General features: G+C 29.5%; 7 protein-coding genes and 1 long non-coding RNA gene across 9 annotated transcripts in view; 5 read left to right on the top strand and 3 right to left on the bottom strand.

Annotated features, from left to right (window-relative positions):
• The window catches only part of LOC122517625 (unc-112-related protein), a 34,080-nt gene extending 31,962 nt beyond the window's left edge, over positions 1-2,118 (top strand). Inside the window, exons 5-8 of the mRNA XM_043636131.1 lie at positions 168-596; positions 806-1,018; positions 1,449-1,685; positions 1,860-2,118. Coding sequence (XP_043492066.1) covers positions 168-596; positions 806-1,018; positions 1,449-1,685; positions 1,860-2,060 — 1,080 coding nt within the window. The 3' untranslated portion in view covers positions 2,061-2,118. The remainder of the gene's footprint in view (positions 1-167; positions 597-805; positions 1,019-1,448; positions 1,686-1,859) is intronic.
• A 2,497-nt stretch (positions 2,119-4,615) lies between these two features.
• LOC122517730 (testis-specific serine/threonine-protein kinase 1) lies at positions 4,616-6,373 on the bottom strand. The gene is made up of 3 exons (XM_043636268.1): positions 5,996-6,373; positions 5,607-5,780; positions 4,616-5,472 (listed from the first exon to the last, which is right to left on the bottom strand). Exons 1-3 carry the CDS (start codon positions 6,077-6,079, stop codon positions 4,759-4,761), a joined length of 972 nt encoding a protein of 323 aa, XP_043492203.1. The 5' UTR covers positions 6,080-6,373; the 3' UTR covers positions 4,616-4,758.
• Positions 6,374-7,359: 986 nt separating this feature from the next.
• LOC122517637 lies at positions 7,360-7,687 on the top strand. The gene is made up of 2 exons (XR_006303901.1): positions 7,360-7,467; positions 7,639-7,687. It is a non-coding gene; the product is annotated as an uncharacterized LOC122517637 (long non-coding RNA).
• A 138-nt stretch (positions 7,688-7,825) lies between these two features.
• Positions 7,826-8,957, top strand: LOC122517855 (putative transferase CAF17 homolog, mitochondrial). Its single transcript, XM_043636451.1, has one exon. It carries the CDS (start codon positions 7,826-7,828, stop codon positions 8,936-8,938), a length of 1,113 nt encoding a protein of 370 aa, XP_043492386.1. The 3' UTR covers positions 8,939-8,957.
• A 149-nt stretch (positions 8,958-9,106) lies between these two features.
• On the top strand, positions 9,107-9,436 carry LOC122517856 (cysteine-rich DPF motif domain-containing protein 1). The gene has a single exon (XM_043636453.1). It carries the CDS (start codon positions 9,107-9,109, stop codon positions 9,434-9,436), a length of 330 nt encoding a protein of 109 aa, XP_043492388.1.
• Positions 9,437-9,779: 343 nt separating this feature from the next.
• On the bottom strand, positions 9,780-12,381 carry LOC122517638 (RNA-binding protein 34-like). Its single transcript, XM_043636147.1, has 4 exons — positions 12,242-12,381; positions 10,520-11,905; positions 10,116-10,435; positions 9,780-10,022 (listed from the first exon to the last, which is right to left on the bottom strand). The coding sequence occupies exons 2-4, from the start codon at positions 11,862-11,864 to the stop codon at positions 9,858-9,860; spliced, it is 1,830 nt and encodes a 609-aa protein (XP_043492082.1). The 5' UTR covers positions 11,865-11,905; positions 12,242-12,381; the 3' UTR covers positions 9,780-9,857.
• A 1,147-nt stretch (positions 12,382-13,528) lies between these two features.
• Positions 13,529-15,464, top strand: LOC122517688 (splicing factor YJU2). Of its 2 annotated transcripts, XR_006303909.1 has the most exons (4): positions 13,529-13,567; positions 13,658-14,386; positions 14,468-14,977; positions 15,054-15,464. XR_006303909.1 is itself a non-coding variant. In XM_043636209.1 (3 exons), exons 1-3 carry the CDS (start codon positions 13,544-13,546, stop codon positions 14,786-14,788), a joined length of 1,074 nt encoding a protein of 357 aa, XP_043492144.1. In that variant the 5' UTR covers positions 13,529-13,543; the 3' UTR covers positions 14,789-15,009. The 2 variants fall into 2 exon arrangements, 1 of the variants encoding a protein (XP_043492144.1); XM_043636209.1 differs by lacking the exon at positions 15,054-15,464 and having other exon boundaries at positions 14,468-15,009.
• Positions 15,233-21,618, bottom strand: LOC122517857 (interaptin-like). Its single transcript, XM_043636454.1, has 10 exons — positions 21,279-21,618; positions 20,588-20,842; positions 19,533-20,458; positions 19,246-19,365; positions 18,012-18,124; positions 17,742-17,881; positions 17,438-17,553; positions 16,957-17,308; positions 15,861-16,649; positions 15,233-15,238 (listed from the first exon to the last, which is right to left on the bottom strand). The coding sequence occupies exons 1-10, from the start codon at positions 21,348-21,350 to the stop codon at positions 15,233-15,235; spliced, it is 2,889 nt and encodes a 962-aa protein (XP_043492389.1). The 5' UTR covers positions 21,351-21,618.
• Between the last annotated feature and the right edge of the window lie 151 nt (positions 21,619-21,769).

The raw sequence follows: 21,769 nt of genomic DNA on the forward strand, positions 1-21,769 counted from the left end.
TATAATTTCTTATATAATAGTAAGGAATATGCATTAAAAATAATATTCATTCTCTAGTATATCAATATATTTAAAAAAACTATAATAATATATTAGGAATCAAACAAAAAAACAAAAATAATAATACTAATTAAAACAATAATTGATTATTCTCATATTTCTCATAGGTTCAAGTAAATCTACAAGCTAGCATGCCACAAACAAGTTACGATAGCAATGGTGCATCATCTCCCGTAGAAGATGACATAGATGCAGCATTAACGGATCTTCAGGTTACCCTCGAGGGTAGTAATATCAATAACGGTCCAAGTGACATAACGCAGGTTCCAGAACTTTGCGATTACTTGCGTTTCTTCAAGCCAAAACGTTTCACATTGAAGGCGTTCAAGCGATACTGGTTTACGTGCAGGGATTTACAATTGAGATTGCACAAAACACGAGAGGAAACAAATAGTTCGGATGCACCGGCATACGTAATCAATTTACGTGGATGCGAAGTTACACCAGATGTTCATCTTTCTCAAAGTCGTTATGGTATAAGGTTGGAGGTACCCAGTGCAGAAGGCATGACCGAAATGTGGATCAGATGCGATACCGTAAGTTGTATCGTCATTTATTGCATAAAATTTATTTATTTATTAAAATTATTTATATTATCGTTGTTTGATATTATATAAGAATAAAACAAAACAATATATTTATTTATGATTATAAAATCTAATTCAATATTAATTATTTTTCGTTAATGCATTTGAAAAGATACACTTACAACGCAACAACTTCATTTCCAATATTTATTATTCAGGAACAGCAATATGCAAAGTGGATGGCTGCTTGTAGATTGGCAGCGAAAGGTCGCACACTAGCAGATTCCTCTTACGAAACTGAAGTAAACAGCATTATAGCTTTTTTGCAACTTCAAAGACCTGCTCCAGCACCAGCGATAAATCCAAACTCGTTGGACATATCACCGGACGATTACGTTGCACCGAGATTTGCAAAGAGGCTTAAAGGAAAGGTATAACATTTTATTTTATATTGCTTTATTTTTCATCATTATGTTTTTATTATATCGAATAAATAACATAGCAATTCGATTTTAAATAAAAGTTTCCAAGGATCATCCAAAAATCCTCAGAACGTTCAGAAAACAAAAATTGAAATTAGAAATATTTATAGAAAAGGAGGATTCTAAGTAAAACAAAATTCTAATTAAGCTTTAAATTGTTTTCTTAAATATTTATCTAATAAATATTTTAGTTACTACTATAGTTATATATTATTAGTTTAAAAAATAAAATAAATATTTCTAATTCGTCTATAAACTTTTGTCTCGCTTTCTGAGAATTTTGGATACTACCCTCCTTAGCAGGGTTAATAATTTATCTATCGATCTATCGTACAAACGAACAGAACCCTTTAATCATGATTCTTCAATTTCCATAAAGCTGGTTCATAGGATTTTAGAGGCTCACGCTAACGTAAAGGATTTGCCTTTGGTCGAGGCCAAACTGAATTACATCAAGGCTTGGCAATCACTTCCGGAATATGGTATATCTCTCTTTGTAGTTAGATTCACTGGTAAAAGTAAAGATGAGCTATTAGGTATTGCCAATAACAGGCTTATGCGAATGGAACTTAACAGTGGTGATCATTTAAAAACATGGAGGTATAATACCATGAAAGTAAGTTGTGTGTTTGTCTTTGTTATCATCCGCAAAATTTCTTCTTCTTCTTTATTTTTTATTCAGATTATCTATCAAATTAAATATAAAAGTTTAAAATAAAATATTAAAAATATATTGTATAAATTATAAGAGAAAAGAAACCAAACCTAATATCAATTTATTTTAATCCAGGCATGGAACGTAAATTGGGAAGTGAAACACATGATGGTACAATTTGAAGAAGAAAATATTGTATTCGAGTGTCAATCAGCCGATTGTAAAGTGGTCCACGAGTTTATAGGCGGTTACATATTTTTGTCGATGCGTTCGAAGGAAGCAAATCAAACATTGAACGAAGAAATGTTTCACAAATTGACTGGTGGCTGGCTATGAGAGAGAAATCTCGTACGAAGAAAGTATCCTTTTATATTTTTAAACGAATGTTCTATTATTCTACGGCTTCTTTTTTTTCTCTTCCTTTTTTTTTCTCTCTCTCTCTCTCTCTCTCTTCGTAAATCTTACACGAAAAAAAATACACTGGCCGTTGTAAGTGGACGTTAATAGAAAAAAAAGGGGGAGGGAGAAAGAAGAAGAAAAATATTTCAAATAAAAAAAACATTAAAAAATTAAAAAATTAAAAAATTAGAAATACGATGGGTAAACGTTGCAAAGTAAATTTCGTATATTTAAAATAATGCTTTAGATGTGTAAATAGAAATACGAGTTTAAAAATCGTCCAAATGATGATGATGATGGAAATGCCTTTATGAATAGAATGCAACTGATCGTTTTATATATATATATATATAGATCTTTTATCGTCCTTGAACGTTAATGCATCAAGATGAATAATTATGTAAAATTACAATCTGTCAAGAGATTAGAATTAATTCACAACGCGAATTTAAGTTACGCGCATCATAAATACTATACCAACGTACTAACGTTATAATATAATATTCGATAACGAACGACGAATTCATTTTTTTGTTTTGTTTTTATCTCTGTCAACAACACCTGCACGGACGATTAAAAGTTAAAGAAAGGAAAAGGGAAAATGATCGAAAATAAGTCTCTAATATTATTATTTTAATTTAGATCAAAAATCTGTAATGATAATTCGTTTATGCTTTTCATTGGTAGTGGAACAAAAATGCATAAGTTTCGACTAGACGCTTGTTGGAACGATCTTGTAAATTAATATTAATAATAATACTAATACTAATAATAATAATAATAAAAAGAAAATGACACAAAAAAAAAAATAAAAAATAAATATATTAATAATTTTCAAACGATCTGATTTATAATTTTTAGATCAGAATATTTTTTTTTGTTTTTAACGATTTGACGTTACCGTTAACAATTATTTATATACATATATATAAATAATGTATACAATAAGTGTCTAGTCTATTTCACGCGTACCTTTATACGAAAAAGAAAAAGGAAAAAAAAACACAAACACGTCTGTGCATAAGAAGTACGGTATAATATTAATAATACTATTAATAATAATAATAATAATAATAATAATAATAATAATAATATTAATAATAATATTAATAATAATATTAATGATTTTGATTAATAAAAAATAATAATGAATTATTAACGCTCGTCGGTCCTCTCGATCTCTAACGGCACGAGATATGTTTTCCCCAATTAAATAGAAGGTGCTATTATTATGATAATGAGCGAGATTGATTTGTACCTTGCGAGAAATAAAAATCGTGTAAATTATTTGTTATATCGTTTTAACGCAAGTTGCATACAAATGCGCCAAAACTTTGTGTATCTTACACATGCGTGCATGCACGAGTATGTGTGTATATGTATGTATGAATGTATGTATGTATGTTTGTATATGTGTGGGTGTGCAACTTACGTTAAGAAAAACTATATACATATATATATATTAAAATCTATTTACTTATACCGTTATACATTCTCTATATACGATATTACGTTATATGTATATGTAACCAGAAAGTATAGTTTTGTATGTTAGTAGAGTATAGTTGTACAATAAACTTAATTGATTAATAATGATTAACGAACAAAAAAATCACGATTGTAATTTATAGTTGTCTTTATTCCAGGATATTCTCATTAGGCGACTTCTTATAAGTCCTCGGTAGTAATCGTACGAAAAATTTGCCAACGAATGAATTAGCACGCGTGTTTTATCTTTAATGATGATAATATGATGATATATTGGAAAAACAATTAAAATCTTTTTTTTTCTTTTTTTTTCTTTTTGCTTTTCTTTCTGCCACCGTCCAACCGTTAAACAAAGTTAAAAAATCGTGTAGATTTGTTTTATTTATAAAAAAAAAATATATATATATATTTATATTTGTATATATATATATATATATTCTTATCAAAAAAATAATACTCTCGTACTTGTAATAATCTGATTAACAAAGATTAAACAACATATTTAAAACACCTTCGGTTCAAATTTGGGATCTATATCGATATTCTTGATTCTTGATAATTAAAATGATCGATCATTCGACTGGTATGGGTGATTGAGTATCTTTGCCAGAAGTGCCAACAGATTTGACAGGGTTGTTTGTTGCTTGATTTTCGGAATTTTTAAACGAAGGTAAACCTTTTGACGTAGGAAGATTTCCGGTTCTGCCAATGGAATTTGTGATAGTACCGCCACCGCTGCTCACCTATTTTTAAACAAGTAGTTTATGATGATCTGTTAATTTTTTGATCTACTATATTAAAATAAACGAATGATCATGATCTATCGTCATCGTTTTTGAAGTTTCAAGTAAAATAACATAACGCCAACGTGAATGTCTATTAATAAACGACGGTAATAAGATAAGAGTATCAGGAAACGAGTGATGATTTATCTAATGCAGACTCTTTACAAATATGAACAAGACAAGTAACTTCTGATAATTTTATCGTATATGTGTGCATTGTTTCTTCGTTTATATTATTATTAATTATAAAATGATATGTACAAGTGTTTCAACTAGTTTATATATGTACTTATAATATATAATATTGTAGGATTCGTGAAAAATCTGACTTAATTGGGACTCAAGAATCCGGATTTTACATTTTAATATATATATACGTATATATATAATAAAAAATGTAGGCAACAAACCTGTGGATGAATGGGTGGTGCCGAATGAACGAGTCTGCCTGCAAGAGAATTGATCTTTTCCTTTTTGGTGCGTACCCATTCGTGACCAAGTACTCTGTCAAGAGTTAGCCTAAGGGTGATATCCGGTTCAAGGATATGTCTAACAATACTCTTCGCCGAGGTGGAAACAGCTTCTCGTACTCGAGATCTGAATACCCAATTCCTCGACATTTGATCCTTGAGAAGTTTTCTCAAATTGGAGTCATCGAAAGGCATCGAAGCATTCAGCATGATAAAGAGAATGATACCGAGTGACCAAACATCAGCTAACTTAGGATTGTACGGTGTACCCGAAACAACCTCAGGTGCAGCATAAGCTGCAGATCCGCAATAAGTTCTACTTAATACTCGTCTACCTTCGTGATCGATGCAAAATCTCGCAAATCCAAAATCAGCGAGTTTAACGTTAAATTTTCTCGACAAGAGAATATTCTCGCACTTTAGATCTCGATGGGCTATATTCTTGCTGTGAAGATATTGTAATCCCGATGCCATTTGACGAAACCATAGCTTGGATTGTTGTTCGGGTACAACACCGTTTCTTGTTACGAAGTCCAATAGATCACCGTTGTCCGCATAACGCATGAAGATGAAGACTCGTGGTCCACGTTGCAATATACTGTGCACCTGTATTACGTATTAACACACCCGATCGATCGAAGATACAAATATATAATATGTATATATGTTAAAATTGATTAACCGAAGTAGGAGTGTCTGTCCTCTTTTGAACGAACGTTCTCATAAAGAACGTATCTTACTTGAATAATATGCGGGTTTTCGATCTTCGTTAATATCTCTAGTTCCCTAGGAAAAAACTTCTCGAGAAAATCGGGCGGTGCTTTTTCCTTGTCAAAGATTTTGCACGCCAATCGCATTTTTTTCGAACTTGTCCCGTCGACATACTCGGCCAAATGTACAGTCGCATAGGAACCCTAAGCGATTATTTTATACCGTTTTATAGTATTTAATTAATCCAATGAGAATCTGTGTTCTTATACAGGTGTAAACGATAGAACAGATATTAGCTAACAAAAATTAAGAATAAGGGAATAACGAAAAGATAAATAGTGTTTTAACGATTTCAAAGGGATGATCATCTAAATACAATCTTTGTTTCTAATATGAAGGGAAGAAAATAGCAAGAAACCTGTCCGATTTTCTTGCCGATCAAATAGCCCCTCTGTTCAAGTGCGTTTACTTCCGAATTTCGGGGGCTCAGTCGTGTGGCCATGCCAGTGATTCTTCATTGGGGGTTGTTCGCCAATACTCAACAATAGGCAACCATAAGGATCACACTTTCGTTTGCTTGTTAAGAGATCTTTTTAATATCCACCTAATTCGTATGCTTTCCTCGTTGTCTATTTCTTCTTCTTTCTATCTTTATCTTTTTATTTTGGATCTATCACACCCTTACTGTCACTGTCATTTAACAAAATTTCAAATTATCAACATGAGCAGAAGGGGTATAAATATGTGAACCGAAGGGTGGGTGTAGCAGTTTCCTTTACATTAATAATCCACTCGCGTGGATCCGTTTTGTCATTTCAATTAGCTACAGTCACTAGAATTTTGTACGTTGATATACCAGCTTGTTGAGCTTGGTGTGGAAGCGGGGCAGAAAAAAAATTCGTGTATCATTCGAGCGTAGCCATTATACGGGAAAAACAATATACTGTTGATTTACATCTACGCTACTTTCATCATTATTTATCGATTTTGCGATATATGTAATTTGATGGATCATTTTCTAATTGGTCTTCATATTTTATCGATTATTAGAATTGAATTTATTGGAGTTTACTCCTTAAGAATCGATTTTCATATAAGGCGCCCGGTATGAAAAAAAATATGAAGAGTAAAATTTAGTGATCGAATGTGACTTCGTTACGTTTTTTGTGAGCAAGGAGTAAACTCCAGTCGTGCGTCGGAGCTGACACACACACTTTTTAAATTATCAGCCGTATATAAAAAAAGTTCGTATGTTTTACGTATAGATTTATTAATGATTAGATTATAATTTTTCTTAAAAATATATTGTATATATATATATACTTAAACTTTAACATTTCACTTAAATATGAATGACTATGAAGACGATTATTTAATTCAAACGGTGAATAAGTAAGCTATTCGAGTGAGCCACTATAGTGGTTCATCGACCTGGAAAAAATAATCGATAAAGCCAATATAGTGGCAGGCCGGCTAAGGCCTATATCGGTAATTGCAGTGCTCTACGTTTATCCATCGACCGTCGGTAACTGCCACTGTCGGTAAATGCTACCGTCGGTAATAGTAGACTTAAAAAATTTTTTACTCTACGTCGGTAATATTTTGTATTTAGGTTCCTGACGGTCAATATTATTAAAGTACAAACTTTCATTAAAAACGGTCGATGTTTTATAAATATTACCGACGGTGGCAGTTACCGACAGTGGGAGTTACCGACAGTGGCAGTTACCGACGGTCGATGGATAAAGGTAGAGCACTGCAATTACCGATATAGGCCTTAGCCGGCCTGCCACTATATTGGCTTTATCGATTATTTTTTCCAGGTCGATGAGCCACTATAGTGGCTCACACGGAGACAGATAGCGCGCATCATCTCTTCTGCAGCAGAAGGTTAGTTAATTGTTTATTACATAGTTTTGCAATATTTATTTGAATATTGTAGATTTAAAAGTACTTAAAATGCATTAATAAGTGCATAAGAAATAAATGCATAAGAATGTTCGTGTATGTTACTACAAATTTTTTATTAACACAGATTAAATTTTCATTTATAATTTGCAGATAAAACAGTTGCAGAAGAGTAATCAAAGCAGACAAATATTTAGATAAATCAAAGTAATAAAAAAAGTAATGTAAGTTTTTGACATACATTAAGAAGAAAAATATAAACTTAATATCGCATTTTGCAATTGATATCGTTGAATTATGCATCGTGAATTTAAAAATAATTAAGGAAAATAATCATATAATGTCGAGGAATACAATTAATATTCTAAACAAATTTATTTTACGAAATTGTTTACAAGGACATAAAATTGTTAATGTAAAACAAATACAAAATCGAACTTTCACTTCGAACGCTCAACAATCCGGGCAAAGAATTCTAGAATGTTTAAACGAAAGATCTGTATTACGTGTGAGTGGAAATGAATCTGCTGCGTTCTTACAAGGTTTAATAACTAATGATATAGGACATTTACATGAAGGCTCTGCGAGTATTTATTCTTTATTCTTAAATATCAAAGGTAGAGTTTTGTTCGATACTATTTTGTATAAGAGCAAAGAAAACAATGTTTTTTACATAGAATGCGACGCTCAAGTAACCAAATCATTAGAGAAACATTTAAAGATGTATAGAGTAAGAAAAAAGATAGATATATCGTTGTTAGATAAGAATATGAAAGTTTGGTCTATGTTTGATCCAACTGAGAACACTATTAATGGTAAAGGAAATGAAAACGATACTTTGGAAGGTTCTATTTTTCCTTGCGGTACTAACAATAATAAAGGCAGCAAATTTATAGACAACGTTATAATATGCGAAGATCCTAGATCATCGAGTTTTGGTTTAAGAATTCTGGCTGAATCGAATATCGAAAGATCTGAAATTATAAAATATTTGGATCCTAATATCGCAGTTTCTAAAGATAGTTTAAGTTATAAAGAATATAGATACAAAATTGGTCTTGGCGAAGGTGTTAGCGATTTACCACCGGGCAAACCGTTACCTTTGGAAATTAATTGTGACTATTTACATGGTGTTAGTTTTTACAAAGGTTGTTATATTGGACAAGAACTAACAGCTCGTACTTATCACACTGGCGTAGTGAGAAAACGTCTGCTACCTTTGATATTTGATCAGATTCCAACTATATATTTTGAATTTGATGATAAAATTATTGACGAGTCTGGAAAAGTAATAGGCAGTTATCGGGGACACAGTAATAAACACGGTTTAGGATTAATGCGTTTAAATGAAACATTTAATGCTAAACAAATTGAAATACAAGGATGTCCAGTTAAAATAATAAAACCTGCGTGGTGGCCACGAGATTCTAAAATAGGAGTATCTACTCAATAAAGAAATATTTAATTTATAATATTATTATTTTATTTATATTATTATTATATGAGATTATATGAGCATTAAATAAAATTATTGTAGCTTAAATGAAATGAAATCAAATGAAATCAAATGTAATTCTAAATCTTATCTCCGTTTTTATTATTTTTTTCTTTCTTTTTATAGATGACTACTTCAACGACACAAGAGTCTAAAGAAAAAACGAGAGAAACGTTTACATGCTCTTTCTGCCCTTTACAAGAGTATTTTGATTTTAAGGGCACGAAACCTCCTTTCGCACGACATATCACTTATTCAGAGGAATGTTATATTATGAAAGATCCTTTTGATTTATCAGCAAAAGGTGTTCTAGTTATCGGTGGCGATTGTAATATTTGTAAAAAGCCGGTGTGCTTAGGATGCAGTATATTTTTTACCAAAAGATTTTGTCAAACTTGCGCTGCCAATAATTCGGATAAATTACCATTACAAATTATTTCGAAAATTAAGACGTGATAAATTAGTGTTATTATAAAAATCAAATTATATTTTTATAGCATTGTTAATATCTAATTGATATTTCATTTATTTCTATAATTTTTTCAAGTATACACAACTTTTAAATTAAAATTCTAGATTATTACCAAACAAAATAATTGCGTCCGTGAATTCTTTTTTTTTTTTTTAAATCAATTATTTTCTTATTGTTTACAAGTTTTAAAAAGAGACATTCTTGAGAACAATGTTATAAACTTCGTTACTTAACGATTATAATAGTAATGGTAAAATGAATTCATATATCATGTTTAATTAAAAATAAAAGAACATAAAAGTGAAAAGAAAAAAATACGATACAAAATCTATGGCAGAAGATTTTGCGCATTTAAATACATTCTGTACATGGATGAAGAAAAACGTAAAATCTTAATTAGACTTTCTATGCTTTCAACAAATTTTGGTTCGGCTTAGACTTCTTCTTCTTCTTTTTCTTTTCTGCTGTGGCTTTCTGTCCTTGAAAAGTAGCAGCTACCTTTTCTGATGCGTTTGGGCTGTTATTTTTTTGTAATTTGTTCTTAGTTTTCAATTTCTTTTTATCATTTTTCTGTAACAAAAAAGAGTAAAAAATAATAAGTTAATATCTTACATAGAATTGTGTGGTGTGTTAATACAATTAAAGAAATATAATTAAATTTACTGTTGGAGTAGTTTCATCGTCGTTGCTAGATTTGAATTTTTTATTAGATTTATCTTCCTTTTTAATTGGGAGTGATCGTTTATTCTTGTTGGTTAATTTCTTTTCTTTTTGATCATTTACGGAACACCGTTTTACTCGTATCTCTCGATTTAGAAGAGTTGATCCATTTAATTCCAATGCTAAAGATACAGAATCTTCATTTTGGAAATTAATATATCCTATTCCTTTTCCCACACCTAATTTTTTATTTCTGATTAATCGTACTGAATGAATTTCTCCGCACGGTTTGAAATGTTCCCAAAGGTCATTATCTTGGATTGCTAAAAATAACGATAAACATTAGACAAAGGATAATATTTTATTAAAAATAATAAGAAAATAAAAAAGAAATCTACGTTACTTACTGAAAGGTAAATTTCCTAAAAAGACAGCTTTCTTTTCGTCTGGTTTATTTCTGAACTTCTTATCGACAATGTCTACTTTCAAATAATTCCCTTTCAATTGTTTTCCATTCATACTCGTTGCTTTTTTAGCTGCTTCGTTTAATTTATATACAATAAACATGATAACAGTCTCAATTTTTGGATGAATCTGTTTTTTTATGGCAGCCACTTTTTTAGACGTTTTCGAATCGGCAGGTATTACGCCTCTTTCCCTTACACTTTCGATTTCACCGAATTTCTTAAATAATTTTCTAATTTCTTCCTTCGTTACTTGTTTCGGAATATTACTGATAAAAATTGTTCTCGATTCTTTTTCTGATGCATCAGCAGATTTAGATTGTTCGTCATTATCTTTGGAAACCTTTTTTTTGTTATTTTTTTTAACTACTTCAGAATCCGACTCATCGCTTATATCAATATCCTCATCATCTTGACCTTCATCCTTGAAATCTTCATCATCATCATCATCATCGGTAGCAATACTGCTAGCTAAAAGATCTTTCAAACCAGGACCAGCTTCTTCCTCCTCCTCATCCTCCTCATCTTCCTCGTCATCATCATTTTCATCATCATCGTCATCTTCATCGTCATCATCATCATCATCAGTAACATCATCAGTAACATCATCTTCATCAACCTCATCATCATCATCAACCTCATCATCATCATCATCAGCAACATCATCTTCATCAACCTCATCATCATCGTCATCGGTAGAATCATTATCAGTAGTTTTAATTCCTTTAAACATTTTCACTCCTTTATTCAACGAGACAGAATTGTCTATATCGCTGTTATATTCGTATTCATCTTCATCGGGTTCTTCGTCTTCAACAAAATCTGTATCATCCTCATCGGTATTGTCCGCCAAACTTTTTCCTAAAATATCTTGTATATTAATATTATTATCGTTTGCTGAAATACTACTACTGCTATCGAACGCTGTTAGATCCTCATTCGTATCATCCAAAGATTCATCGAATTTATTTTTCTTGGATGCCAAATTCTTGTTGTCTTTAACGAACTGTTTGTTGGATTTTTTTTTATTCTTTTGTTGAGAAGCATTGTTATTATTAACCGGTGATTCCAAATTCTTTTTTTGTTTCTGTTTGTTATTAGATTGATTCATATTGTTCTGATTATTTTGTGCTTTCTTATCGTCCATCAAGTGTACTTTACCAGCCAATGTTTTAGCAAATTTATTATTTTTATTTTTATTTTTCTTAATAGGATTATCCTTAACAGTTTTTGATGGTTTATTCAAAGATTGATCTCTATCTTTCCCATTAGATTTAACTTTAGTCATTTTATTTTATATGAAATACTAAAATATTGTAAATATATGCTCTAGAACAAAAAAGAGAACAACAAAATTTATTTAGCATACATATATCAGAAATTCAGGATAGATATATATATATATATTAAAATTGATTTTTATATATATATATATATATTATATATTATTATTATATATTATATATTATATATATGAAAAGAAATATCAAGCTAAACGATTATAGTCATTTGAATAAGAATTTTAAAATGTGTTATAATGCAGGTTACCGAATGCACGTGTGCGTTTTTAGGAGGGAAATTGCAAGGAATACTTTGAAACGAAAAAAAATGATAAATTAAGCAACAGTAAACAATTTTTAATATTAAATAAATATTAATAATTACCTTGGAGTTATTTATTTGATAATTGAGACAATTATCAATAAAAATAATTGTTAATTTGTGTCTTAATTCACACGCCGATAAATACCGGTATTTTCCGTTGAAAAGCAAGACTCAAAATGGACGAAAACGGTTACTCCGTTTCGGTAAATCTGATCATTTTTGCCAACCTTTAAAAGTATAAAAGCAAATTTATATATCTATAAACCATCTAAAGAAAAACGATTGAAGAAAAGTTGTATACCTATAATAGTTTAAAATTTAATTAAAGGAGAAATAATGTGAGAAATTGTTAATCTTCTTTTAAAAAAAATAAAATCTCAATTAATGAGATTTTTATTATAATGCAATTAAGTTGATAAAAGTAATTCAATTGATTGATTTATTATTTAGGGATTATTTTACCTAGTAACTTCGTCGCTTATTGTTTTAGAACGCGGCATATGGTTGATCATAATGATTATTTATTATTTAAACAATTACGACGAAGATTGAAGGAGAAAAAAAATGAACAAATAATAATAGTAATTCGTGTGTCTGCATTTTCTACGAGATGCAAATAATTTTGGTCGTAATAATAAATACGAATATAAATTAAAAAAGAATAACGAGTGTAGTAACAATTATATCATTTTTTAGTCAAAATAGATACTATATTTCGTGCGATCTATATTTATCCATATCCGGTCTATAAGTTGTCCATAACAATTGAAAATTCTTCAATAAAAAGTGATTTATATGTTAACATTTCGTTCCAAGTTATATAAATTTACAAATTACAAAAAGAAAGATAGTAATTATTTATCTTTAGAAGAAAAAATTTTATTTCTCATTATCTTTGTGATTGGCGTAAACTCATCTTAATATCGTAAATTTGATTTTTTAAAATTACCGCAAAAATCTTTTCCGGAAATACGTGAAGGAAACGTCACTTCCTTTTAGTACCACTCTATACGTCACTGCATCACGTGACACCAGTTGTATTATACGAATGTCATTCGAGTTTTTAACCTAATTTAACTTTAATAAGTGTTACTATTATATATACTTTTTTGCATTATCATTTAATATCTTCCGATTTGATAAAAGTGATTACAGTAATTTAACATATAACAGATTTATAAAAAACGTATCACATGTGCAGTTTATTTCCACGAAAAATAATTATTATTTGTAGTGAGAAAGTATCATAGGTTATTAAAAGGTAATAAAAGGATAAGGACATATTTACATATTTGATAAAATTAATGGCAAATTAAATTGTATTTTAATAAGTTGTGAAAAAAGTACATTACATAAAGAAAAATGTCGGAACGTAAAGTGTTAAATGTAAGTATATAATCATATAGACATATTTTTATTTAATCATATGCATTGCATCATTTGCATTAACGTTAAGATACATATGTATTTGTTTAGAAATATTATCCCCCGGATTTCGATCCATCAAAAATTCCGCGCATGAAATTAGCGCGTAATCGACAATATACAGTTCGTTTGATGGCACCTTTCAATATGAGATGCAAAACCTGCGGAGAATACATTTATAAAGGGAAAAAGTTTAATGCTCGCAAAGAGGACGTCGAAGGGGATGATTATTTAGGAATACGTATTTACAGATTTTATATCAAATGTACACGATGTTTGCAAGAGATATCGTTTAAAACCGATCCAAAGAACACGGATTATGAAATTGAAGCTGGTGCGACTAGAAATTTTATGGCGTTGAAATTAGCGGAAGAACAAGCGCAAAGAGAAGAAGACGAAGAAAAAGAAGAAGAAGCTACTAATCCGATGAAACTTTTGGAGAAAAGGACGCAACAATCTAAACAAGAGTTGGAATTATTAGAATCTTTGGAAGAATTAAAAGATCTCAATCGACGTTTATTGCAGTCGATTGATTTTGAAGAAATGATAGAACAATTTAATACGACTAAACAGAGGGTAGAGAAAGAACAAGAAGAATTAGATGAACAATATATTAAGTCGGTGTTTGGTAATAAAAATCAAAAAGGTGTTGTCGTGGAAGAAGAAATTGTAGAATTGGATGAAAGCGGTCCTCCTAAAAAAATGTTAAAAACAAAAACGAAAGATAAGGATAGTAATAATTTAGATTCCAGATTGGATGATGCGGAATCTAAAGAAACTGTATGTTAATATATATATATACCTTTGTATTTTATTCATATATTTTTAAATATAATTAACACGTTTTTTATTTTTCAACAGAATGATATTCATTTATCGGGACCATCTACAAGTACATGTACGACTGCCAAAAGTTCAGTATTTTCAAATGATACCAAGGCACCATTTAATAAAAAGAATCTAGTTCTTGTTAAAAAGAAAGTAAATTTAGGTGTAAAAACTAATCAAAGTAACAATAATGAGAAAAATGTTTCAATGAAAACTGTTAAGTTACCGGAAGTAAATTCAGATAAAGTTAATAATGTTAGTGAAAATACAGTGCCTAGTTCCGGTAACGTTGGAAATAGTCTTTCTTTATTAACAGAATATTCCGATAGTAATAGTGACAATGACAGTAATTAATGCAACTAATATCAATTAATTGCATTTAAGATAATATATATATATATATGTATACATATATATGTATATTTATTTTATAAGTTTTCCTAATATAAATATATTGTACAAAGAAACGTGTGTATAAGTGTATAGTGGTTTTACAAAATGATTCCGAATAGAAGAATTTGATTTAATTTGTGTAAATTATCGGTAAGACATAATAAAATTCATAATAAAAACAAGTAATAAATTTAAATAAATTTTAGCTACGTAAATTATTTTGTAGGTAAAAGAATCATCGGTGTTATCGTACTATCAATTAACAAACAAAAATTCGTACAATTGCATACAATTTTTTAAAACGATATCAAACGATATGTATTTTAAATTCTTCCAAAATATTAATTTTATACAGAGCAAGTAAATGGCGATGACAAGAATGTTTCTTACAGGATGCCAAACCCTCTACTCCTAAAACACAAAAACATAATAAATCAGGCAAGTAAAATTAATAGTTGGTCTGTTTCAAAGGCTAGGCACTCTGTAAGGAACAATTCGGTCTTAACGCCAATGATGATTTCAATCAGTACTGACAGGAGGAGGAGGAGGAGGAGGAGGAGTACATAGCCTATTAAAACAGACCACACCGTAATAATATATTTAATGTATTTTGCAATATATCATTAATTTAACAGTACAAGAAAATGAAATTAACTTTTCAATAAAGTATATTTTAATGTATGTTTTTTTTCCCCTTTTTTTTTTTTATATAGGACGAGATACTTATCAATAATTACACAAAATGACGAGAAAGAGACAACAAAAAATATATTTTTATGAAGAATTAACTTCAAATTAATACAAAAGAGCGATTGTTGTATACGTAGATTATTTTTGTTGTTGTAAAAACCATTAACGCACGAACTGCAACATATGACACGAGGAAGAAGTTTGTTTAATTGTTTTTTAAAGAAAAACGACGAGAACGATGATGATGATGATCATCATCATTATCATCATCATCATCATCATCATCATCATCATCGTCATCACGATTGCAATTAGTTTTACTTATGTTCACGTTTTCATTTACATTACGTTTAATATGAGAATCATCGATAACATTAGAAAATTGCAATCGTTCTTCTAACGATGATAAAGAATCGCTACACAAAGAGGAACTGTTAAATCCTTCAGGTAAATTATCAACTATCTCAAGTTCTGTCGAATCTATGAGCCAATTATACAAAGATTCGCGTATTTCGTTATTAGAATGAATATTTTGATTCGCGAGAAGGAAGATGGGTTCGCGAAATCGTCCTCGTTCCTCGTGTCGACAACGTTTGCAAATGTAAGTTTTATCATCGTCAATGTATTCACGAGTTTTAGAATCCGATTTAGATAATGGAAATAATTTATTGGATTTAATTTGACGATTGGTACGAATTAAACTGGAACTACGTGTTGTACGATTACAATTACGAATCATCATCGATGGCGATTTGATGGGAGAAGAAGAATGCAAGGTCAATGAACGTCGTAAATTCGACGGCATCATTGGACGCAACAACGCTCCTTTGTAATTGTGGGATAATTTAGAAAATGATTTTTTATCGTGATCGTTCTTGGTCGCATTGGACTTCGACATCGACGACGAAGAACGTTCCCTGACATACCGATGATCTTTGCTTTTTTCCTGTAATGCCAGTTCCAATTGAGCAATACGATTCTCCAAACGTGTTCGTTGTGCCTGCGCATGATCCTGATGATCTTCCATTTGTTTAACTATTTTCTCCAAACGTAATATCTGCATCTGTTTGTTTTCTAATGTCGCGTACAGTTCTTGTACAGCTTCCGTTTTAGCGATTATTTGCTTGTTAATCTTCAATTTAAATGTAAAAGAAAAAAACAAAATTTTGTATATTTTTTAGTTCAAAGATATTGTCAATATTTTTATACGTTCGTTTTCACGTATTGCATATATTATTTGTTAGTAATTAAGATAGTGAAATAGGTCAACAAATTACTTTTAATATTCATTTTATAATATAATAATATATTTTATAATAATTTTTCAAGAAGAGCTATGAGATTCTATGGTGGTATTTGTTTTTTTTTTATTTTAATTAGACCGTGACAGCGAACGTATTAATTAAATAAAAGAAAAAAAGGGAAAGAAGTAAAATTACTTCATCAATGTCTTTATGATGTTCTTCGTCGTCATTAGAATTATCTTTATCAACGTGATTATTTTTTCCTTTCATAAGGCTCAACAACTCTTCCCGAACTTTGAGAAATTTACTTTGTTCTCTCATTATACGATCACGTTGTTCAAGCTCAAGTTGCTTTTGCGTAAGAGCTGTTTCTAACTCGGCAGTATGTGATGTTGCCTCTGCCAAACTATTACGAAGATCGGATATCTGTTGTTGAAGTTCAATAACTAGAACGTTAACCGCAGTTTTACCACCCTCTTTCATTTGAACTTGCAAACGATTTTGTATGTCCTGAATTTGTTCCTCCAATGCCTTGTTACGTTTTTGACTGAAATTATAATTGGAACATACAAAAATATATATATATATAATTTGTTATTAAATTTGTATCGATATGAAACATAATTGTGAAAGAAAGAAAGAAAGATTATATTAATATAAAAATGAAGTAACGTACAGATTTTCGTTAATTTGTTGCAAGTGATTACGTCTCATCGTAACGTCACGAATTTCTTTAGACTTGATCATAAGTTCTGCTATTAATTTATCGTTGGATTCGTCCTCGGCGTTATTCTATTAGAACATAAAATAAAAACAAAATATCATATATCGTAAAACGATTCTATATCTTACCGATTAAATTTTGTTTAAACGAATTTGACGATAAATGTTTTATATATATATATATATTTTGTTGTTGTAGTTGTAGGATATTTTTATGGTTTATAAAAAGACATGTCTCGAAAGTAATGCAAACTAACAGCCGCTTGATGCATCACCGAAGTTATCTCTTCCTTCTCCTGTTGTAATTTCATTATAGTTACTCTTTGTTCTTCTAATTCCTCTCGTGCAAGTTTTAGATCGTTGAACAGGCGAAGCTCGTTTTCCGTATGACTGCCATCTTCGATTTAAAATAATAAAAAAAGAAAAAAGAAAAGAGAGAATATATAATTCGTGACAAAGTATAAAATAATAGTATGTGGGGAAAATAAGTATTTGAAATAATAATAATAATAATAATAATAATATACCCGTTATAGCAAAACTTTTATTCTGTTCCAAGAGTTTGCACATTTCTTGACTTGTTACTTCTAGTTCTTTGTAACGTTCCTTCATTACGGTCAATTCTTTTTCCACTGTTTGCCTATTAAAATTCTAAGAATAATCTCAAAGAAAATAATTATATATGTATATATATATATATATTATTATTAATAATTATATTATATTATTATAAATTTTTGATTAATCAATTTGATCGGGGAATATAAATAAAAATTCCAATTATAAATTTTGAACAAATTTGAACGTTTGTTATAAACATTAGAGAACAGCAGATAATTAATAATTCCGATAATTCGATAGATGTCGAATTAACGTGAATCAGTTAATCTTTAAATTAAATAGGTTCTACTGTATATATAAATATGAAATTCATTTAACGTTGAAATGTAATCCTTTTAAATATCTCGAAACAAGATATTATAATATATTATATGATTTATAATTAAATAATTCTCATAATAATAATAATAATAATAATAATAATAATGAGACACATGCATACATGCATACATACATACATACATGTATACATACACATATATAGATATAACAAATACATTTTATATAAAGATTTCACGATTGAGCTTGAATTTTATGCACGACAGATCAAATAAAGTAAGTGGCATTATAGTATCAAGGGCTTTGGCCTACTGATTTAAGCTACTTATGACTTCAAAGAGAGAGAGAGAGAGAATATAGTGCTGTATGTGCACTTATCGAACAGAATACAGGATGAACATCATCACATATATCACCTATCCACTTTTACTTGATCGAATTCGATGGTAAAGTCGCGTAACGTTAGGATTTCATTTTATTCTCGACGTCTGTGTATATTTATATATTTTCTTTCTTTTTTTTTTTTTCTTTTTTCTATAAGGATTAATAATATTTTTTTGTTGTATTGATTAACGTACAAAAATTTTTCTCATTCTTTTTTCCTTTTTTCTATCTAATATATTTTCTAACATATTTAATTTAATTGAATTATATCTGTAATAAAACAATTTAAAAAAAAAATAAGCCATTTAATATAAAAATATATTATATATTATAATATATTATTATTATTATTATTATTATTATTAATTTGCGATTGCGAAAAAAGGTTATTGATCTATCCCCGTCAAAAAAAAAAAAAAAGAAAGAAATTGATTGAACATTTTGTTAAAACGAAACTTCTTTACTTCTTCTTCTTACCTTTTTTCTTTTTCCAGATTGATTTCGACAATCATTGCATCCAACTGCTCGTTCATGTTTTTCATGGCATTTTCAGCAGCTAATTCCTTGCCATTCATAGTTTCCTTCAGTTCCATTAGCCTGAAGCAAGTTAATCGAAGAGAAATATACCGTGTAGAGATAGAGAGAGACACTTAAATTGTTTCAGAAAAATAGATAGAGTAAGATAGATAAATAGATAGATAGATAAATAGAGAAATAATATATTTCAAAGCGATTGGCTATTCGGTAAAAACAAAGAGAACAACCGTGCTTCGAAACTGTCCCGTTGTTTTTCCATTTTCGTAACCAATCCCTCGCTGTTTCTAATTGTTTTTTGCATATCCTTCAAACGTTGTTCCATAATTTGTTCCTTGGTTTTGATTTGATTCTCCAATGATTTGTTTTGCATTTGCAATTGTTGCATTTTCCCTTCGTCGTTGGTTATTTTATTTTCAAGGTCGCGAATCTTGGCACGGGCCCTTTGCAATTGTCCCTCGTTTTGCATCCGACGTTCCTTGGTCAAATGATGTTTCTCACGTTCGGTTTGTAATTCCTCGTTGAGTACAGTTAATTTTTCACGAATATCCTTATACTCGTCCAACGTTTTAGATAATTCTTTGACCCGCGTACGACAATTTTCGTATTCGCTGTAAAAATCGCAAGTATTTTTCATCAATTCGGTTATTATTTCCAATTGATTTGATTTTATTTCGTCCAATTGCGATTTTAACGAAACGTTGTCCTTGCGATAAGCGTCAATACGCGTTATCACTTCGGTGTTAGGATCGTCAGTGTCCTTTTTAGATTCGTTTATAATATCCTCGATATTATTTTCCATAGTTACGATCATAATCGAATGTTTTTTTAATAAATCATCGCAATAATTTTCGTATCCTTTGGTTATTTCTTTCAATTTGTTGTTCAACGTTATTACGAATTCGCTGTTGATGTTGTTATTATGATTATTTATTGTTGCATTATTAATATTAATTGTTTTTTGTTCGTTGAAATGTGTTTGTTGTTGCTGTTGTTGTTGTTGTTGTTGTTGAATTTTTGGTAAAGTCGTTTGGATTTTGGACGAATCGATTTCAATGATTTTAAGTTCCTCCAATTTTCCAGGATCCTTTGCACCATTTAATATCATTTTGTCACGTAATTGTATTATATCTTGGTATAAATCTTGAGTGGTTTTCTGACCGAGTAAGAAACACACGTTTAATAAATTGTAATAATCATTTTATACGATCTTTTTATTTATTTTTTTTTTCTTTCTTTCTTTCTTATATTTTAAACGATTCAAACTAACGTAACAATTTCTTACTTGTTTTTGCAAGAGTTGTGTTTTAAGTAACACGAAACGTTTCTTTTTAGCGAAGTATTGATTCTCAAGTTCGCGTGCTTGTTTCGCCATTGTGATTGCATTTGCTGGCTTTTTATTTATTACTTTCATAGTCGAACGACGAGCCGAATTTGTTGCCGGTATTTCGATAGTTGAATCTTCTAAAACAGTTAATTGTTGTTGTTGTTGTTGTTCTTGTTGTTGTTGTTGCTGTTGTTGATCGTTGGAGGAATTTTCCTGATGAAATAATACAAATATTAATAACATTTATATTTACGTTTGGCAGAAAAAATTTGCATTAATTTAATATTAAATTATACAATATTAATATCTTTATAATTTCCTGTGTATACATTTTGAAATATTTTTTTGTATTCATATATATTTTCATATTTAAATTATATATATTTAATTGAAATTTTTTTAAATAACATTTATATGTAAATTTGAATACACAAACATTTTTGATAAAAGTACGCTTTACCACGTTAATTGTTTTAAACAATTATTATTGATACTTTTCATGAATATACAATTTCAACTTTAGTTCAATTTTTTTTACATTAGAGTTTTGTTTTTTCTTATAATACAATTGCGAACAAAAAAGTGATTTAATTTAATCGAAACACCCCATATATATATATCATCATCATGGTTAAAAAATTAGATGTACCTGATGGATCGTTGAAGTTTTATTTTTATTTTCTAACGTGGACGTTGAATTTTTCTCAACAATCGTTGCCATTATGCACTTTTAATTATTCGATCGTCAATGTTATCGTTTATTTTCTTTTCAGCACTTTCTATAACGATATAGAAATTCATTAATTATACCTTTTATTATAAATTTCTTCTGGAGTATTCACGATGAAAACGTTGACTAATGGACGACAAAGAGACGCCATAACTTGACTATAGTCTCTTTTTCTTTTAACAGCTAATTGCAATCTCACTTTCTTTGATAATTATCGTTATATTTCATTTCTTTTAAAATGTCTTATGCACACACTCACACAAACACACATACATTATATATATATATATAAAAATTAATTATAACAATGAATTATATGAAAAGAAATTTTTCAAAATTGTATTATTTATTTTATATTATTAATATATAATTAATATTAAAAACGGTATGTGTGCTAAGTTTTTAATGAA

Source organism: Polistes fuscatus, unplaced genomic scaffold (genome assembly GCF_010416935.1).
Source record: "Polistes fuscatus isolate 324 unplaced genomic scaffold, CU_Pfus_HIC Scaffold21, whole genome shotgun sequence".
Taxonomy (NCBI): Eukaryota; Metazoa; Arthropoda; class Insecta; order Hymenoptera; family Vespidae; genus Polistes; species Polistes fuscatus.

Bases quoted from the DNA above. Each gene is read 5' to 3' on its own strand.
- LOC122517730 (XM_043636268.1), bottom strand. From the start codon at position 6,079: ATGGCCACACGACTGAGCCCCCGAAATTCGGAAGTAAACGCACTTGAA. The intron at 5,781-5,995 runs GTTTCTTGCTAT...ATAATCGCTTAG, and splicing joins TCGGCAAGAAAATCGGACAG to GGTTCCTATGCGACTGTACA. The intron at 5,473-5,606 runs GTAAGATACGTT...TACGTAATACAG, and splicing joins AAAACCCGCATATTATTCAA to GTGCACAGTATATTGCAACG.
- LOC122517855 (XM_043636451.1), top strand. From the start codon at position 7,826: ATGTCGAGGAATACAATTAATATTCTAAACAAATTTATTTTACGAAAT.
- LOC122517856 (XM_043636453.1), top strand. From the start codon at position 9,107: ATGACTACTTCAACGACACAAGAGTCTAAAGAAAAAACGAGAGAAACG.
- LOC122517638 (XM_043636147.1), bottom strand. From the start codon at position 11,864: ATGACTAAAGTTAAATCTAATGGGAAAGATAGAGATCAATCTTTGAAT. The intron at 10,436-10,519 runs GTAAGTAACGTA...CGTTATTTTTAG, and splicing joins TTTAGGAAATTTACCTTTCA to CAATCCAAGATAATGACCTT. The intron at 10,023-10,115 runs GTAAATTTAATT...TTTTTGTTACAG, and splicing joins ACGATGAAACTACTCCAACA to AAAAATGATAAAAAGAAATT.
- LOC122517688 (XM_043636209.1), top strand. From the start codon at position 13,544: ATGTCGGAACGTAAAGTGTTAAAT. The intron at 13,568-13,657 runs GTAAGTATATAA...GTATTTGTTTAG, and splicing joins CGGAACGTAAAGTGTTAAAT to AAATATTATCCCCCGGATTT. The intron at 14,387-14,467 runs GTATGTTAATAT...ATTTTTCAACAG, and splicing joins ATGCGGAATCTAAAGAAACT to AATGATATTCATTTATCGGG.
- LOC122517857 (XM_043636454.1), bottom strand. From the start codon at position 21,350: ATGGCAACGATTGTTGAGAAAAATTCAACGTCCACGTTAGAAAATAAA. The intron at 18,125-19,245 runs GTAAGAAGAAGA...GAATTTTAATAG, and splicing joins AATCTGGAAAAAGAAAAAAG to GCAAACAGTGGAAAAAGAAT. The intron at 17,309-17,437 runs GTACGTTACTTC...TTATAATTTCAG, and splicing joins CAACAAATTAACGAAAATCT to TCAAAAACGTAACAAGGCAT.